General features: G+C 35.3%; 1 protein-coding gene across 3 annotated transcripts in view; it reads left to right on the plus strand.

Annotated features, from left to right (window-relative positions):
- RYR2 (ryanodine receptor 2) overlaps window positions 1-21,047 on the plus strand; it is a 790,171-nt gene that overhangs the window by 614,296 nt on the left and 154,828 nt on the right. For all 3 annotated transcript variants that reach the window (XM_063708024.1, XM_063708025.1, XM_063708026.1), the window contains exons 53-60: window positions 631-709; window positions 2,675-2,764; window positions 3,499-3,636; window positions 9,175-9,252; window positions 10,552-10,627; window positions 15,259-15,382; window positions 15,896-16,011; window positions 19,415-19,479. In XM_063708024.1, the coding sequence (XP_063564094.1) occupies window positions 631-709; window positions 2,675-2,764; window positions 3,499-3,636; window positions 9,175-9,252; window positions 10,552-10,627; window positions 15,259-15,382; window positions 15,896-16,011; window positions 19,415-19,479 (766 nt within the window). The remainder of the gene's footprint in view (window positions 1-630; window positions 710-2,674; window positions 2,765-3,498; window positions 3,637-9,174; window positions 9,253-10,551; window positions 10,628-15,258; window positions 15,383-15,895; window positions 16,012-19,414; window positions 19,480-21,047) is intronic.

Here is a 21,047-nt window from a genome sequence, read left to right on the forward strand (position 1 = left end):
AGATATATTCATTAATGAATAGAATTATGTATATATATTTAATTTTCCATTCATAGATACATTTTAAGCCTTAGATTTATCATCAGGCTTGGTCATGATTTACATGTCCTCAATATCAAGGAATTAAATATTCATTTAAACACAAAAGGAGTCAAGACTAAATATTATCAAAAAGCAGGAGTTAATTATTTTCCCTATAGTTAATACCAGTAACATTTCCAGTGTTATTTGTGGACCATGTATATTTAAAAATTTTAACACATCACTACTAAATTTAGTGCTTGTTTTTTCTTTTTTTGTGTAATCTATATGTCCTAATCTTTGAATGTATTTTAATTATTTAAATTTATATATTTAATAATAATTGTTATTATAGTTTTATAATATGTGATTTGTTTATGTTAGCACATAAAATATGAATCAATATAAGATGAGCAGATAGAACATTATCTGCTTGACTTTTCTTATATTGTTGTGAAAATAGAAAAATGTAATTCTAAAAAAAGAAGTCGTGTTTAACAGTTAAAATTGAATGAGATATAAGCATTCATAAGCTGTGAGTAAATTATTAATATGATTTCCTGTAAATTCTGTGAAAATCAAGCTCTTTTGTCTTTACTTTTCTCATAGTATTACAATTCCTGAGAAGTTGGAATACTTCATTAACAAATATGCAGAACACTCCCATGACAAATGGTCAATGGACAAGGTAAAAGAGTATTACATTCTAATTCAGTAGTCATTATTAATGACTGGTCACTGTTCAAATATTTCTGACCATGACAGTTTTCTGTTTTAAAATGAGAACTTGATCTAAATTAGGAAAAAATACTTAATTACAATTAGCTTATATAATAATATAATATTTAGCTAGCTCTATCATTAACACAAATATGATACCCTTATGAATAAGTACTATTTTAAGCTTTCAAAAGATCTATTCATTAAATTATAAATATAGTTTCTATAACATATATTGTTTATCAGAGTAAAAAGCAACAGTCAGCAAGAGCTTCAGGAGGAAATGATGACTCCGGGTTCAGAATTCACCTTTTAAGGAAACTTTGGTTTTATATGTAGGTTTTTTTGGTTTATTTTTTGAGTCCTGCTCTGCTGCCCAGGCTGGAGTGCAGTGGTGTGATCATACCTCACTGCAGCCTGGAACTACCGGGCTCGAGCAATCCTCCTGCCTCAACCGCCTGAGTAGTTGGGACTACAGATGCACACCACCATACCTTGCTAATTGTTAATATTTTTTATAGAGATGAAATCTTGCTATGTTGCCCAGGCTGGTCTCCAACTGTTGTTGGCCTCAAGCAGTTGTTCAGCCAGCCTCAGCCTCCCAAACTGCTGAGATTACAGGCATGAGCCACCATGCCTGTCCAGGTTTTATATGTAGTTCTATATCAGATAAAATCTTGAAAATTCTTAATCAGGATTTAACAATTATTTACCTTTTCTATTCTTCTGTTGTATTTCTTACTACCAACTAGATCTGCAGTTTACTAAAAATAGATTACATCGGCCAGGTGACTTTTTTGTTTGTTTTCAAGAAAAACAACAGAAATGAGAAAACTAAAGTAGCTGCATCTATGAGATAATTTCTACATATTATAAGTTTTCTAAAGGAAATCTTATGCCTACAGGTTCATGTTTAAGTTGGGCTTAGTTTAAACTTGACAGAGGATAAAGTAGGTTCATCAGAGGAGTTGAGTTGAGATAGTTCAAGAACTAAAATACTTCCATATTGGTTTGGCGAAATGAAAATCAGACACCCAAGGTTGCTTCCAGAGGATGTGTATGCTACGTAACAAATAAAGATCATCATGCTGGAGATGTCATGTTGAGTTTCAAACTCTGCCCTGGCCAGCCAGTCTTTCAGTCCCTCTAAGAAACCCTTTTTTGTTGGTTTTGATAAGTATCTGGTTCTTCATTAATTGATTTACTAGGTAAGTGAGTAAGGATCTATCTTATATAAAAACTCTGCTAAATACTGAGTGGGTGGAGTTGGTGATGGAGAGGAATGTTACAGGAAGGTTTTCCAGTCTAATTACTCAGATTCTGTAGGCAGACAAGAAATTATATAGGGAAATGGTGATATGTACAGATGGGCAAAATAATATGGAATGAATGTGTTGAGAGAAAATTTGATGAAAGAATGGGTAAAACAGGTGGCATTATTCAGAGAAGACGCTGAGATGCATACTCTAGTTTTCCTATTTAAAATGCATGTTTTGTATTTACACTTCATAGGTGGGGTCCCAAGATGGGTCAGAATAAATATCCTTGGGACCATGCATCCCTCTAGCCTCCTCCTGTGGGAATGCTTATTGGCACAATTATAAGACCGTGGTCTGTTTAAGGAAGATCAAGTGCTTCTAATCTCTAGATAAAAGACTTGTTCCGGATGATTACTGAAAATACATCATGCAATATGTCCATGTAACAAAACTGCACGTTTACTCCCTGAATCTGAAATTTAAAATAAAAGAAAATAGCATTGATTAGGATGAATATCTTTATAGTGACTTATGCTGGATAAAATTTCAATCTTAACCCTTACCTTAGTTCATTTTAGGTTTATTTTATCAAACACGCACTTAAACACCTGCATATCTACGATCTCTAAAATTAACACATGTAAAACAATTTTTAATGTTTGCCTTTTTTTAAGTTGGCAAATGGATGGATTTATGGAGAAATATATTCAGACTCTTCTAAGGTTCAGCCATTAATGAAGCCATATAAGCTATTGTCTGAAAAGGTGAGGATTTTTTGTTTGTTTTAGTTTGTAAAGTTTTTATTCTTTTGGAAAATGTGTTTTTTTGGTTATATTTTTTATATTAAAATGTCTTCTTTATTTTAAATTTCACATTTTTTCTTCCAAAGGTCCCGTTTAAAAAAAACCTTCTTATATTTTGTCTTTTCCTCTCAATTCTTAATTTCTGTCAGCCTTTCTGTGTTTATTCTCTTCTCTCCTTAACATTTTTCTTTTCCTTTTTGGTTTTTATTCCTCTTCCATATTTTTAAGTACTTTAAAAAATCTTCTTATCATGCTTAAGAGTTTCTTGATGAGTGATGACAAAGTAATAATGTGCTTATTATGTATAGATTTTCATATATTTTGCTTCTTTGGGAAAAAATGAGTATCTTGACAAATGAAGTGAAAAGGATTTCACTTCATTGTGAGTCACATGTATATTACATAAGCTGTCCCTTTTTTCTGTGTAAGGTCCTAGGAACTGGGTTGCTAAAGGAAATTGACCTTGGTGCTATATAATGAACAAAGCGAGGATCCCTCTTACTAACATTAGTAAAACTAGATCTCTGCTCACACTCTGCTTTTTAGAATTTTACTTTCCTTTTTTTATTTTTAAATAAGCTATGCTTATCGAATTTTTAAAAAGTGAAGGCAGTCTATTTTAGAGCAAAGCGTTACTTAACGTTTTTATTTACATTCATAATATATCTGTTGTTTTTTGTTTTTTTCTTCTCTAGGAAAAAGAAATTTATCGCTGGCCAATCAAAGAATCTTTAAAAACTATGCTGGCTTGGGGCTGGAGAATTGAAAGAACTCGGGAGGGAGATAGCATGGCCCTTTACAACCGGACTCGTCGTATTTCTCAGACAAGCCAGGTAAGAATTCATCACGGTGATGAATCAACTGTTTATGTTATGGATTAAATAATCTTTTAAATTTAATTATTGGGTTTTTCTGAAAAATAATCTGAAAATTCTGAAGAGTCACAAAATTTAGAAGGGAGAGAAAAAAGCTATATATATATATTTATTTTATTTTTTTAAGTTTCAAGGGCGGTTAAATGATGATTAAGTTACTGGACTTTATGTACAAGCCTTCCTTTTCCTGGCTAGTACAGAAGAAGTAACCAGTTGTAGGACATGGATGAAGCTGGAAACCATCATTCTCAGCAAACTAACACAGGAACAGAAAACCAAACACCTCATGTTCTCACTCATAAGTGGAAGTTGAACAATGAGAACACATGGACAGAGGGAGGGGAGCATCACACACCGGGGCCTGTCAGGGGGTGGGAGGCTAGGGGAGGGATAGCATTAAGAGAAATACCTAATGTAGATGACAGGTTGATGGGTGCAGCAAACCACTGTGGCACGTGTATACCTATGTAACAAACCCGCACGTTCTGCACATGTACCCCAGAACTTAAAGTATAATAAAAAATTTAAAAGAAGAAGAAGTAACCAGTTGTAAGGTCCTGAAGTTTTCCTAATGAAAACAGTACATTATGTTCATTTGCTACAGCTAGTTTGTCTATAGAGCTTTCTTCTCATTTCCAGTGGGATCTGAGGGTTGATTCTTAGGAAAGAGTAGGGTGTTCAGACAGTCATGATCCAGATCTAGAAGGCACAAGGGCGCTCCTGTCTGCAGAGGGAAGGTATACAGCCACACAGGCAGAGCAAGAATTCACAGAAGATGTTGCTGCTGGACCATGTCAAGGGAGTTCGACAAACAAGCAAGGCTCTACGCATAGGTCTTCGGTGCTCAAGGTGGCAAGAGTAAGGCACAGCCTCGATGTGGAAAAGCTAGAGTTCAGGGAGGACACCAAATACCACCCGTTAACATTTAGTCACCAGGTCATGTGAGCTGCTTACCTTTGACCCCCTCATTTCTCCTGGGAGCTAAATCTGTCATTATTCTTTTCCTGACCCCTCAGCTCGCTATGTATGTGGTTTACGCCAAATATTGTTTATTATTGCTATTTACACAAATATCATTTTTGAAAAAAAAATGAGGGTCTAACAGCATGTGCTTCACATGCTCCATATTTGAAATATACTTTCAAATAAATTGAGTTCTGATTTGGGCATACTTTACATTCAATTGTCTTTGGGATGTATCATATATGGATGGAAGCTATAAAAGTGTATTTTATCTATTTTTTTGTCTGTGTACTTTTCTAAGTAGATTAGCTTTTATTTTAATCTGTTTCAACAAATGCTGAGCACAAACTGCGTACTAGGTAATAAGAATACAAAGATAGCAAGACAATTCTAATCCTAAAAGTCATAAAATAGTGTTAGATAAGGTCAAGTTAAATCTACTACAACATGGTATGGTAAGGGTGGGACTAGTGGTATGAATAAGGCACTACACAGTGTAGAAAAAGGGATGATTTTTTTTTAATTATTCTGTCAGGTAGATAAGAAATAAGAAATTACTACAAATGGAGGTGACTTTAGGCTTCATGAAAAATAAGGTAGATTCTCCCACTGCCCTTAATAACAAAAATTATGTACTCTAATTTAAAATCGTGTATATTTTATATCACTCCTCTTTCTCTTTCTCCTTTTTGTTCTAATAGTAATCCCTTAATAGACCCTATTAACCCGTGAAACCATCTCTCATGTCTTAGTGATTTTTACGGTGACATGTGATTTTTGAAATTCATTCTTAAATTTCATATGTGATTTCAAAATATTAGGCGATGCTTGTGCCAGAGGCACAGTTTATGAGATAAGAGGAAGGGCTATGGAATTTCACCACTTGGGCTTAAATCCTGGTAGTGCTACTTTCTAAAGATGTACCTTTGTGTACTTGATCTCTGTTTGCCTCATTAAATGTGAATTCTTATTGTTACTATTGTTATGTCAATATTTCTGTGGAGAGCATTTATTGAGAGCATCTCATTAGTGGTAAATGAAAGAGTATATTTGTGTTTGTAGCACTTTGGCCTGTAGGTGGGAAAGAAAGAATATTTCTATAAGCCTCAGAAATGGGGAGCAATATACACCAAAGGCCACAAGTCTATTTATAACTTGCCATTATTTTCACCCAAAGGTTCTTTAAGCATAAATCAATATTATTTGAAATATTAACATAGATTGTCATTTCTCCATTACTTGCCTTATAGCATTTTCTTTTTTGACTATCATCTTGTTAAACCTCTTTGTCTTTTTTTATGTTACTGATTTCCTATGTGATTATAAAGCAATTTTCTATCATGTATAAACTCTTCTGACTAAAGGAACACTTTTCATAGCATCATTTTATAAAAGGAATACAAATGGATGAGTGAAGATCATGTGTAGACGTGATTCTGAGCCTGAATTCCTCAGCTTTTTTTCACTGGGGCTTAGCACTCCCTCAGGGACACACAAGTGGCCCATGGTTAATGGCAGTATCTGGCGCAGCCAAGCCTGGGTTGACATTCTGGTCTCACCCATGAGTACCTAGCTGGTATTGTGAGCTTGGGTAAACTGGTTAACCTCTGTATGCTGCAGTTTTCTCATTTTTAAAATGAAGTTGGTATGAGCATCGGCTTTGAAAGAATGTTGTGAGTGTTCTGGTTATGATGCTTATCAATCACTTAAAAGAATAACTGGCATATATTTCAATATAGGTGAGCCATAATTTTTGTCCTTATTATCGTTATGTGGATCAATAACCTGACGAATGTCCTTTGTTTACCATGAATACCACAGGAAGACATGAATCCTGATTTCAGGAAATTTACTGCCCACTTAGGGTTTTATAATTTGCATATGTAAGACAAACTTAAGGGCATGAATAATACCAGTATCAACTTGACAGAATATACAATAGAGTATATAAGGGCTGATAAAAGTTACAAGAAGCTGATTGGAGAGGGGTTAACTGAGTGGGTTTTGACCCTCTCCTTGGTAGGGATACTAAAGAAAACAGCAAAAAAAATTTCTGACAATTTCAGGCACATCCCACAGGTTTTCAACAATTATTTACTCCCAAATTCCAATTTCTTACCTTGTATCCGTTTTTCAGTACTACACATGTAGAACAAAAACTATTTAAAACAAATGAAAAATAAGCTTATAACCCGGAAAGGGAAGGGAGATTAGAATGAAACTTTTGGAATGTGTTTCTTATCTAGAACTAAAATACAAGATAGGATAGAGGAATGGTGCATTCATTCCTTCAACGGATACTTATTGAGCACCTATTATGTACGCTGCATTGTTCTAAGCTTTTCAGATAGATCAGTGATGAAATGGACAAAAATCTCTGCTGTCAAGGAGCTTACGTTCTAATGGGGGAAATAAACAACATACTTGAAACTGGGCAAATTTCAAAAGAAAGAGGTTCAATGGACTCACAGTTCCATGTGGCTGTGGAGGCCTCACACTCATGGTGGAAGGTAAAAGGCACATCTCACATGGTGGCAGACAAGAAGAATGAGGAACCAAGTGAGAGGGGTTTCCCCTTATGAAACCACCAGATCTTGTGAGACTTATTCACTACCACAAGAACAGTATGGAGGAAAATGCCCCTATGATTCAGTTATCTCCCACTGGGTACCCCTGACAACATGAGGGAATTATGGGAGCTACAATTCAAGAGGAGATCTGAGTGGGGACATAGACATGATAATGGATGAAGGGGAGTAACCCGAGATGGTTGCCATGGATTCTAGCTTGTGTCCCCAAATCAATAGCTGTGTTAGGTGAGGTAAAGACCATAGGAGTGCTGGGGACAGCAAGGAGAGAATAGTGACTTTGATTTTATATGTTGTGGTGGGCAAAATTATGACTCCCAAATATGTTCACCCACTGCTCACTACAACTGTATGGGAACTATGGTGTTGATAGCAGTTATGGTGGTAGTAGTGATAATGATAGTATACTAACAATGAGAATAGCCATTTACTAAAATTCCTGATCCATTTCTTTGTGTCAGGCACTTTGCTAAGGATTTTACATCCATTACCTAGTTTCACATCAACCTTTGAGGCTGGTGGCCTATTTAGCATATTAAAAGAAAAACTCCAGGCCGGGCATGGTGGCTCATGCCTGTAATCCCAGCACTTTGGGAGGCCGAGGCGGGTGGATCACAAGGTCAGGAGTTTGAGACCATCCTGCCCAATATGGTGAAACCCCGTCTCTACTAAAAATATGAAAATTAGCTGGTCACAGAGATGCGTGCCTGTAATCCCAGCTACTCGGGAGGCTGAGGCAGGAGAATAGCTTGAACCTGGGAGGCAGAGGTTGCAGTGAGTCAAGATCGTGCCACTGCACTCCAGCCTGGTGACAGAGTGAGACTCAGTCTCAAAAAAAAAAAAAAAAAAAAAAGGAAAACTTCAGACAAATTAAATTTAACAGAGTTTAGCTGAACAAAGAACCAGTGGCAGTCCCTGAAACCAGGACAGGTTCAGTGAGAGTTTGGGGCTGCCATGCGGCTGGATAATGTTTATAGATAAAAAGGGAGTGATGCTCAAAAAACAGAAGTGAGGTACAGAGAAAGCTGGATTCATTCCACCATGGTGTTTGCCTTCTTTGAACAAGGTTTGAACAGTGTCCTCATGGTGAAGGCACAGAAGCCAGAGTGCTGTCAAAACTGACCTGTAAGTTAAGTATCGCTCATGAGCCTGTTATTAGTTATAGCATATGTAACACTCACTTTTATTTCACAAGCATGATAATGAGCTATATTTTCATTTTGTTTTTAGTTTGCTTTTTGGGCATTTTTAGTGAGAGAATATACACAATTATGGAAAATATCAAGATATAGTTTTAGATTTATAAGCAGGAACCAGAGCTCATTTCTGTGGTACACTTTCACATAATATGCCATTGGGTGGAAGGAGGTAAGTGCCCAGGATGGTTAGTGAAACTTCCTTAAAATTGATAAAGAGGTATATTTCATTTTTTAAAAGCTTTAATTCAGAAATTAAAGAAGTCTCTTCCTCGAGGATTTCCAAGTGCATTACTGAATACTATATGATATACTATGATAATTTAAAAGTTGGTTATACTTTATCCTAACATTTGACGCATCAAGACATTTGTAAATATTGACGTCTTTGATTAACTCTTGCTTGCGTGAGGAAGAGTAAATTTCATTGCAGCCAATTTGGATTTGTAAGAAACTCAAAAATGTAATGGTCCTCTGCATAAGATAATTTTTCAGAATTTTGGATTCATTGCACAATACATCAAATTCTGATAGGCAATTTTCAGAATTATCAATCGTAAATCATTTTCAGACACCCAAATATAATTTTAATGTGCGAGATGTGTTTACATCATTTTGTATAGAAACTTACCAGTTTTATCTAAGGAAACACTGTGTTTGGAAATTTGTGCCATATTTTTAAAGTATAAGTTAAGTCTCTCTTCACAAGGTTTTTAATGAGGTACTGTTTTTTCACACAAATGATCTAGGTTTCTGTAGATGCTGCCCATGGTTACAGTCCCCGGGCCATTGACATGAGCAATGTTACGCTATCTAGAGACCTGCATGTAAGTACTATTAACTTTTAAAAATAGTCTCCAAGTTTAATTTTTAAGAAGCATAATGTAATACTTTCCTGCATATATTTCGCAGCATGGTTTATTTGAATGTGGCGATCTATAATGGATCCATGGAATTTATAGATTATATACTCTAATTTTCTAATACTATCAAAACTGATAGCTGGGTGTGGTGGCACGTGCCTATAGTCCCAGCTACTTGGGAAGCTGAGGCAGGAGAATCGCTTGGACCTGGGAGGCAGAGGTTGCAGTGAACTGAGATCACACCACTGCACTCCAGCCTGAGTGACAGAGTGAGACTCCCTCTCAAAGAAAAAAAAAGAAAAAAAAGTTGATACAACTTTTTCTAGGGTGTTTCAGCCATATAACATATTTTCCTTTAATAGCCATTTAAAAATCTCTATGTTAAATAGTTGTGTGTGAGAAGAAAGTAAATAGTTAATAATGCTCTGTGCAAGGGCCACCTTCTTTTAAGTTTTTCCAGAGACATTGATTGCATTTGCTTGCTCCATTCATAGTCTCATCTGTTCTTTTTTGTCACCAAGGAACCTACTTTGAAATAGCAGATTTGAAAGTCAGATAAAATTTATTGCCTTGAGACATAAAGTTAATAGGTCAATATGGTGTTCAAATAACATATTAGCATTGTTGGTAACTATATTGTTCCAAGAGAAATAAGGACGTAAATATAAAATTTACATATTGTTAAATTGTTTGGTTTGCCATTTGTTATTGCTCCCATATGAACATATTAAAATGACACAGTAAACTTGAAAATCAAATGTAAAAAGAATCCAGGAGGTAATCTTACCAAAACCCGAAAGGTCACAGAAAGATTAACTTGGCTAGTCTAAGATCTCTCACCTAGTTTGGACAGAGATTGATTTCGAAATCAAATCTTTGACTGTCCATCTAACATTCTCCATATTCAAGTTGAATAAGGTTTAGGTCATTTTTAAGGCTTTGGAAATTAAAACAAGAACGTGTAAATACAAATATTTTTTTCTGAAGTCCATAGCTATTTTGGTTTCATTATTGAATTAATGTCTTCAAACATTATGAATAACAATGACCATTTTCATCTGCTGTTTAGTTACTGTATAGTATTGCAAATCCTTACAATTCTCTGGGATTCACATTCTAAAGAAGAGTGTTTGATATCTTTTAAATGTATCATAGCACTAATACTGTATGAGTGATTCCTTTAAGGTATCTAATATTATATATTAGAAAGCAATATTATCCTTTTTTACTTATTGAAACAATAAATATTTTTGTTCATTTAAGGCTATGGCAGAAATGATGGCTGAAAACTACCATAATATATGGGCAAAGAAAAAGAAAATGGAGTTGGAGTCCAAAGGTAATATTTTCTAAAAACGTTTATTAAAAAATAATCTGAGTTCAATTCCATGAGCATATGGATGAAGTAGTCTTTTCAGCACAACAGCTTATTATAACTTTTTAAAATCAGAATGATTTAATTGTGCCTGTAACAGATTGAAGTTGGAAATGCTGTAATTTCCTAGTGGCTAGTATATATTTTCTTGTGTCTCAGAATTTTGACAGCTTTCTTTTACCCATTTTAGCTTATAGACTTCTATACTTCTCATCCTGATATCTGAGTTGTTCTATGAATGACTTAGACTTCCCTCCCTGACTCTCTTCCCCAACTTAAATATCTCCTATCTCACCCCTTTTTATTTCCTATCTCAGCCTCTTTTGTCTAGTCCAGCTATGTTACTGTCTCTTACATGCTTTTGCTTGCACTTTTCCCATTTTTTTATTCAAATACTAAATGAACTAATGTTCTCTTAGTTATTTCTCAAGTCTTTTAAAATTTATTTGCATAAATATTTTCTTCAGTTTAACGTATGCTATACTGATGATATCTTTCAACATTATTTATTTGCCGTTAGTCTATACACATATTGTTTATAATGTGGTGTGTGTGTGTGCGCACGCATATACGCTGTTGTTAATGACTTCCTATATGGTTTCCTTTCCCCTGATAGGAATATATTATTTTCGAGCTCAGGGCCACAACATTTACTTCTTTTGTAATTCTTATTGTATAGTTACAGGTGCCAATAAATCTTCTACTTTTTATGTATTTGACTAGGTAAAAATGTAGAGGGGGAGAAGATTTTGAAAGTGGGGATATTTCATGGTGAATGGTAAAGCTGTGATATGGAAGGATGGTACCTGGCACCAAGCACTAGGAAACAGAGTAACACAAATTAGGATTGATCACAGAGAGGGAAAGAGAAGATTCCACATTTTTAATTGCCTATTTCAAAATGCTGCTCAAGGATAATATGCCTGTATTCTAAAACCCTCCCATAAATGTTTGTTAAATGAATGATTAATTCATTGTTTGGCTCATGAATGCATGGATGAATGGATGGATGGCAAATGAGTCACAGAGTTTTGTTTTGTGAAATTCTTGACGGGGTATTGCCCACATAACTGGTAAACAAAATCACTGCTTATTACATGAGCAGATTACATGAAAAAATATCTGTTCCTTTTTTTAAACTATGTTTCAGTCACTGTGGTAGAGTTAAATTAAAAATAATAAGCAGCTATCTTATTACAAGTTGATTATCCCTTATCCAAAATGTTTGGAACCAAAACTGTTTGAAAGTTGAGATTTTTTTCTGATTTTTTTAAATATTTGCATATACTTACTCGTTCAGCATCCCAAATCCCAAATCCAAAATCTTAAATGCTCCAATAAGTGTTTCCTTTGAGCACCATGTAGACACTCAAAAAGTTTCTGATTTTGGAACATTTGGATTTCAGGTTTTTAGAGTAGACATACTCAACCTATACGCTTTTCTAAATAAGCATGATAGAAAATCATCATTATTTAAATTTCTGAGCCAGATCGATGTTTTCTTTAAGTCATACCACTCGTAAATGGCACATCCATACTTCTGCATGCAACTTGTACTGGCTCAAATTTATATTCTGTAGTTGGGAAACTAACCTAGTTGCAGCAGACTAAGTGGTGAGGTAGGGGAAATTAGTCCTCGCAGTCTTTAATTCTCTTACTGCATGTATGGATCTCATTTTAAAAGAGGAACTAGTTTAGAACCAAAATGGCAGACCAGTGGGAAAGGTGTTGAAATATACAGTCTGGATCCTGGCTTTTAGGTTATTGAGATTAGCAAACCAGAGAAATGAGTCTTGGGCATAGAAGATAGGTTACAGACTGTGGCCAGTTTCAGAGCAGAAACGACATGTGTCTTTTTTTCAAAGTTGTTTCCTCACTCAGAGACATTAATAGTGGGGAGGATCCTTATAGCCAACAGTTGTAGGCAGTTGCATCCTGCCAGCTCTACTCCCACTGCCGATAAGAGGTAGGTGGGAGGAATCTGTCACCACCCGATGTCTTGGTGCCTGGGTGTGTGTGTGTGTGTGTGAGAGAGAGAGAGAGAGAGAGAGAGAGAGAAATAGAAATAAGAAGTCAGAAACACTAAAAGAATCAGGGCCAAAGCTGCACAGTTTTGTTTTCACCCATTCTCTTCTCTTTTATCATCCCTGCATCTGTGCAGAGAAGATGAATCTGCTTTAGGAAAATCAGGAGAAAAATGCCTCCTTTGCTTGCCTTAGTCATCTGATCCTCAGTGCTCTTTTGGAATCTAGAAAAGTCTGAGGGAAAATCAGACGCCATAAGGAGTTAATAGAAATAAAGGAGTGTAAGTCCAAAAAGTATGATTAGTGCCCCCAAATTAGTAAAAAATGTTATTTTCCCACTGCCACTTCAAGTATTTTGTACCATGGTCATCTGTTGTTAAGCCACAGACAGCCCACTGGTGTCAAGCATTTTTTTACCGTTTAGTATGAATGGGTTCATGAGTCCGTGCTGGGATGTTTGGTAATATCCTCAGAATTACTGCTCATTCATTTACCTCTCCATGTAGCTGATTTCCTTCAGCACAAGATGCCTACACCCATATCATAAATGGGAAAGTCGAGGGTGGAGGAGCAACGTAAATGTCCACGGTCACACTGCTGGTTAGAGGCACAGTGCTAGTTCAGTCACCTGGCAGGCTTTCAGATCCCTTCGCCATCTAGTTCAATGAAGGTCGAAGAGGGTGAGAAGAGTTTCAGAGTGAGTGGGTACTTTGCATTCTTAGGATTTTTAAATTATAGACCTCTTTAAAGCGTCTTTCTCTTTCTCTCCCCACTTCCCCCACAATAACTTATTGGTATGCGGCCCCAAAATCACTGATTACAAATTAAGTTGCCAAATTAATAGCATTCTCTGGGACTAAATGCAATGATGGAGTTCAAACTAGGTGATGGTTGATTAAATTAGGGTGATGGAATTCGATGCTTGATTTTAAAAAGATTTTTGCTTTTATTTTTAACTGATACATAATTGTCTATATGAGGTACAGTGTGATATTTGCATACATGTATACAATGTGTAATGATCAAATCGGGGTAATTAGCCAATCTGTCACCTCAAACATTTATATTTCTTTGTGTTGGGAGCATTCAAAAACTGCTCTTGTAGCTATTTGAGAATATATAATAAATTGTTGTTAATTATAGTATCCTTATAAAGTGTCCTGTTTAATTATATCTTTGATTAGGACAAAAGTCAAATTTGGTTTCTACTAAACTTAGTAACATATTCTATACCCTCTGCTGTTCACAAGTGTTTGTTATTATTGTCTTCTGACAACTGTTTGTGCTTGATATTATTAATATGCTGTGAAGTACCTGAATTCCTTATTATGGTTAGTATTTGTTAGCTTGGTAGTTCTTGACCACCACCTTGCATGTATGATAGCACAGTGTCACCTAATGGTATTAAAGTTCAGTGGGCGATTGCATGTCTGTAGATGGCGCTTTCAGTCAAAGCCAGCACTAGGGAAGCAGACATTTCCTCCTTTGCTTGCTTATTTATTGTGTAGGGCTAATTCAACATTTGTGATTGTTGCAGTAGCTCCTGGCTAAACTATATTGGAAACTGATTTCATAGGGTTATGTTGTTACAATTCAAACAATATTTATTCTCAATTATTCTTCCTGGAATTCCCTTAGCAGTTGTATTTCAGGGTAGTTGAGCCTCTCACACAATATATATTACCACACATGTTTTACGAATGTTAAATGTGAGGCATACCATGCTATTCGGTTTGCTGCTGTTTTAATAGCATTCTTTGTATCAGATCTTTACATCTGAAATTAAGTTTAATTTTTTATAATTTTTGCAAAATTTTAACCAAAATTTTTACATAATTTATAATTTTAGAAAGGTTTTTCTCCCTATTAGTTTTTTTTAAATTTACATATTTTCTAGAATTTTTAAATCTGAAAGAAAGACTACTTTTAGTAAGTATTATCAGGATAAGTATACTAGGAATCTAGACTCTTGCTAAAATGTACTTGTCCACGTGGTTTAAAGTCAAGTATTAGACACTTAAGAGTGATCCACTTTTAATGTAGCACATCTACATATGGTTTTGTGTATTAATAAATAATGTGACTATGAAGTACTCTCTGATCTGAGAGATATAATACAAATTCCATATTTAAGACTTTTTCTCTTCTCTCTGTGCGGCAGCAGATGAAGCATAACCCCTGAAACATGCCTTATAACTTTTCTAAATCCAGCTAAGTATGATTTAGCATTTGTTTCCACTCTCCACATTCAGAATTGCTTTGAACACAGAAGAGAATAGAGCTGCTTCCCTCTCATTGGCGAGTGCAGATATTATTGTCACTTAGTATTACAAATGCATGCATGTTCATGTTTTAACTGCCTCTTAGAAGGCATATGCACAGTCTTTCTATGAGTAGTTTTTCTGAATTAATTGAAACATTAAAGGCAGTAGAGGCAGAAGAGTCTTATATGCTCTATGTATTATTAAAGGATATGGAAAGTTTTATAGTGTGGTCCAATTATATATCTGTGTCTCATCTCAGATTCTTTTCAAATTACTATGCTGTGTTCTTGTCCTGACATACTCTTAGGAGGAGGAAACCATCCTCTGCTGGTGCCCTATGATACACTGACAGCCAAAGAGAAAGCCAAGGATAGAGAAAAAGCACAGGACATCCTCAAGTTCTTGCAGATCAATGGATATGCTGTATCCAGGTAAAAGTACACATACCCTAAGTACACACTCTTTTCATAAGAGTGAATATTTAAATATCTCCATCATATTTAAAGGTGAAAATGAATTCAATGATCTGTTTACACTTTTGAGGTACTGTTTCATATGTTTAAAATACACACACCAGAAACATTAACACCCCTAGGTGTGTACCACATAACTGAGTTCCTTTTGCTACATAAATCACCATCCACCATTTAGGCAAAATCCCCAGGCAAAAAATCACACTCTGTTTTTGTAAATGCAACACTTCGCTGCATAGTAAGAGAGTTACTCACTGAAGCTTTATATCATATGCAAAATATTCTTTATAGGTTAAATCTTAACTTTCTCTTTGAGCTATAATAACATTAGATAAACTTCAAAATTTGTATATATATAAACATACATGTATGTATATACACACACACATATATATATACACACACACACAATTTTACCTTCTAAGAGGCTTTGTACAAATTGCTTTCCCATTTTCATTTTTGCTGTTCCAGAGGATTTAAGGACCTGGAACTGGACACGCCTTCTATTGAGAAACGATTTGCCTATAGTTTCCTCCAACAACTCATTCGCTATGTGGATGAAGCCCATCAGTATATCCTGGAGTTTGGTAGGTACCATAGTCCCATTGCTAATAGCCCACTGTTTGTTGTTTTTAATGTTTACAACATCAGGATATAGAACAACACAGGCTGCTGAGCTATTTGTGATGGTATAAACCCATCTATTCATCCTACTACTAAGTAGAGTTCAACAGTCAATGGATGAACAAGTTCTTGGGGAGTGGGTAAAGTCTGTGAACTTTTAAAAATCTAACATATAAGTTATTCTCCTTATAATGTTTATTGGCATTTATTTTTTTTCATTTTGAAAGATACATTGGAAGGACATCAGAATTTTAAGGTAGAGTTAAATCTTGCCTATGAAATCAGTTGCTCTACTCATAAGAAAAACTTCCAAAACTATGGATTTTCAAAATTTCTAAACACTATAGAGGTCTTGAGTTTAGCCTTTGCAGGGAAACACGTTAATACTAGAGTAACTGCAGTGCAGAATACTTTATTATTGCTCTTAGGGTACAATTAAAGACCTCTTCCCCGTCTGGCCCAGTGCTGTCTCAAAAATTTTTTTTTTTTATTATACTTTAAGTTTTAGGGTACATGTGCACATTGTGCAGGTTAGTTACATACGTATACATGTGCCATGCTGGTGCGCTGCACCCACTAACTCGTCATCTAGCATTAGGTATATCTCCAGATGCTATCCCTCCCCCCTCCCCCCACCCCACAACAGTCCCCAGAGTGTGATATTCCCCTTCCTGTTAAAACCTCATTCTTTAAGTCTTAGATTCAGCACAGATGATGAAAGCAGCCTCCGGTCACTTCTGTTATTTTGTGGTCCTCCCACATTGTTGAATTAAAATTCGACTTGTTAATTTCTTACCTTAATGTCAGAGCACCTTCCAGCCACTGCGTAGTAATACGATGCAAGGAATTCCAGTTTGTTCCCTTTTGAAAATAGTGTGCTTTTCTGGTGGTTATTCATTTATTTTCATTTTTGTTCTCGAGGTTTTCTGTTTGTTTTTAACACTCACTCCTTTTGTCATTCAACACCTTTCCTCTGGGACCATTCGTCTTGGATCCCTTAGCTGCTGTTTGTCTTAGGATGTAAATCTAGTTTCTGCCATAGCATCAGATTAAAGTTTGTAGAAATTAGAGCTCTGGTATTTTCTTCTTTCTGGCCTCTTGTATCCTAAATGTGATTAAAGATTTTCCAATTGAGCATCGTTCTCATAAACAATTGACTTCTCTTTCAACCTGCCTCTACAGTTCAAATACTATATTATTGCTCTCTTTGAGCCCTTCTTTTTCTTAAAAGCTTACACTACAAGCTAATTTATAATCTGTAATCTCTCTATGACTCATATAACTAAGAATTTTTAAAAATATGATTCCTGACTTATCCTGATACGTAGCCAAATTAATCTGAATTAATGAAATTTAACCGAAGAACAAAAATGAGGTAGGGGTGAATTATTGAAGCTTTTACACACAAAGCTAAATATTGCAATTTCTGATCCACATTTGAAAGGATCCGATATGGGTAGCAACTCCAATATCCAGTCTTGTTTTTGGAGAAACAAGGGACAGGAGAGAAAGAAAGAGTCATCATTTGGAGAAAGGAACAAGAAAGTCATTTGTTTTTTACTTTCACATTGGAGAACACAAACACCAATTTGAAGAGAAGAAATGTATTTAGGTATTATTCACACTTTATTCAAATTTCTGAATAAACTACCTACTACAGTTTTCATGTATGGGGGTGGTGAGAATCTTGCTCCAGGGTACATCCACCCACTTGACACATTTCATTCTATCCACAGGGTAGAGGGCCTTATAAACAGAGCACAGGACAGAAAGTAGGCCACAATGACAGAGCCCAACCAAATAACCTTTTTCACAACTCCTGATGTTGTGTGTGCCGTTTTCAGATGGCTTGGCCAGGGCAAATTAGGTACAAGAACTCTGTTAGAGGAGCAGATAGAGCTGTGATTGTCAATATCATGTTTATTTTAATTTCTATCTTTCATTGTTATCGCAAGTGAAACTGCTATATTGCCTTCTCCCCTTATCCTTCACTTTGGAGATTTTGCAGCATATCTCTAATGTAGCCATTCCTAGACCTAAGTTCATTGTGGTAGTAAAAATATGCATATGCCTTTTTCTAATTTTTGTATTACTATACCATAGATTGTAATCTCTCCACATCTTTTTCACATTTTGCACATAAGCATTTTTTTTAAATGCAGTAAAAGACATTTCCTATTTAATTCATTGAAATATGAGCAGATTTGGCTGTGTACAAAATTTTATCTTGACATAACTTTATATGAGAAAGTCTCTTATATGAATCCAGCCATTTTGCATAATGTGCTTAAGAGAGATTCAAATGCCAAAGTGCCATGCAAATGAAATTCGCAAGTGTTAAAAAACCATAATTTTCTTTTACTTGTTCATGGGGAGAGCATTCTGATATTGCAAAATAATTGCATAAGTTTCCTACAAATTATATTGTATTTTTGTCTAAAATTTGATGAACTATTATCTCAAGTTATTATTATTATTTTGCAAAATAACTTCTTCAAGCAAAAGTCAGCTTGGCTCTTGAATATCTGGAAGCTCTGCTTACAAATTTTACTAAAACCTGATAGTTCTCCAATATGTTCTGCATGCCATCATTGTTATTATAGTTTATTATTACCTCGTCTATTAATATATGCATGAACCTTTTCCATATGCATGAAGGAGGTGAGAAAGGCCACCTTCTAAGCTAAATGAATTAGGTTAATCAATTCTTGACCTTGGATCATTTTCTAAACCATGGGGAAAACTTGGGTGTTTTTGCTTCACTTATGAAAATTATCTTTTGACATAGGTCAAAATTTCTTTATGCTTTAGTGGAATGCTAATTTGCCAACCTAATATTAAAATTGCTGTCCTCCTCCTCATCCCAGATCCTGACTTCCTGCAGTTTTTTAGTTTGTGTCTTAAATTGAGAAGCCTTAACTTTCGGTCACACGAAGAGGCAATCTTTATTATTAGAGGCCAGGGTTAATATCTAACCAATTATGTTTATTCAATTTACACTCACTGTCCTCTTCCCCAGTGAGCTTCTTTTCTTAAAGGCTACTGAAAATGTGGGATTTTTACTTTATTCTATTCCATTTTCCCCTCTCTATGTCAATAAGATCTCAAAGCTACACAAATGTGTTTGTGTTTCTAACCACAACTATGGGCTGTCCTCAATAGCTTTTTAAATTTAGATTTGGGTATTAAACATCCTTTTATTTTTAATGACACTGCTAAAGTTTGCCTTTATATTTTTGGTTGGCTTTTTACATTCAGTTTAGCGGGATAATACATTTAGCAATGCTTTCTAACCTTTGCATTATGGATGAATATCTTGCAATGTTTCCAGTGCAGCATTTACCTAAAAACTCTTCACATCTACAGATGGTGGCAGCAGAGGCAAAGGAGAACATTTCCCTTATGAACAAGAAATCAAGTTCTTTGCAAAAGTACAGTATACAATCTATCTTGTTTTTGCTTCAATATGTTTGTTTACATACCCTACTCATTAGATCGTTGCCCTTTTCAGAACATACTTGTCTACAAATGTGTATTTTACTGCACGTAAATATTCTGTGGCATGAAAATAACTGCATGAATCATCTTCCCAGCATTCTTGGTCAGACTTTAACTCTGCATTCCCTACCGCATACCTTCTCCAAATGACTTCATTGTATCTGAGGTTTAATTAGGTCTGCATTTTTTTTTTGTTTTATCGTATGATATGGAATAAAAAATATCTATTTCTTAACATTTGGATATTGTTATGATTTAAAATTTCTAGTTGAGAATTTCTTTTATAAATAGGAAAGTCTGAGTTAATTCATAAATAGGCACATTATAAGAACATTTAGTACAGAATATTGTGGAACCTTAGTCCTGCTCATTTTATGGAAGATCAGAGAGGATAAATTGTTTATATACAAAATATATCCCATTACTATTATTTATTTTATTTCATAAGCATTTATCAGGAATTTGCTATATTACTGGAAAATTCATCACTTTTTTCAGCCAAAAAGGGATGGACATGAAGAGTTGTAAAGTCTCCAAATGATTTAATGCATTTACTCAGTATTTACTGTGTGTCTAGTGTGGGTCAGGCATTAGGGTATGGCCCAGGGATGGCCACGAATATACAAATGCCCCTGGGTAAACTTTCTTGTTTAGGACACCTTGCAGTGAGCCTGAAGACCTAATTACTGCTGTCTGCTTCCTTTTAAAGTACTTGCATTCAGCGATTACAGATAATTTGCTATAAATACAACTTTTGTGGACTTTAAAATAGCATGCTTTTTGATTGATGAATATTTGGCTTGTAGTATGTTTTCAAAATTGTGTTCTTTACTGTAAAACACATTTCTGTTGTCTTTTCTTCCCATTCAATATAGCACTCAGAGTCTGTTCCAATCATTTGAAGATCCAAAGTTTGTCCTGGGGTGCACATAGTTAGCAATTCATCAATTGATAGATCCATATATATATATCTCCGGTCTCTGTGAGATTGTAATCTTCCTTGATAGCCAATTATCAGAATGCTGTATTCACAGCCTCTAATTTTCCCTTTAAAATGCATTCTTGTGTTGCCCGTATACTCAGCACCCCTGATGCATCTGTTTACAGATGCTTAATGTGGCTTAATTTCTACTAAGTCTATAATTCATTCATTTACCATATTGAGTACCTACTATGTTCCAGTCACTAAATTCAAGCAATGTCCCAATTGTCAAGGAAGAGCAATAAAAGCTGGTGTAGTCCCCATTATATATAGCTGTGCTCTACCACATGGTAGGAAAAAGAAGTACGTTTAGATAGACATGAGTTTGAATAGTGGTAGTGCCGATCTTGTTCTTGCTATGGGCCCGTCACAGTCCTTAGCACTAGGGATTCAGTGACAAACAGAAGAGACCAGTTAATACTTCTGGAGGCCAGGAAAGGGCTATAATGGGAAACAAACCCAGAAATGTTTCTTGTTTTTGTGTAGCTCATAGGCTCCTGGAAAGAGAGACTTTAATCC

The sequence above is a fragment of the Gorilla gorilla genome, chromosome 1 (genome assembly GCF_029281585.2).
Source record: "Gorilla gorilla gorilla isolate KB3781 chromosome 1, NHGRI_mGorGor1-v2.1_pri, whole genome shotgun sequence".
NCBI lineage: Eukaryota > Metazoa > Chordata > Mammalia > Primates > Hominidae > Gorilla > Gorilla gorilla.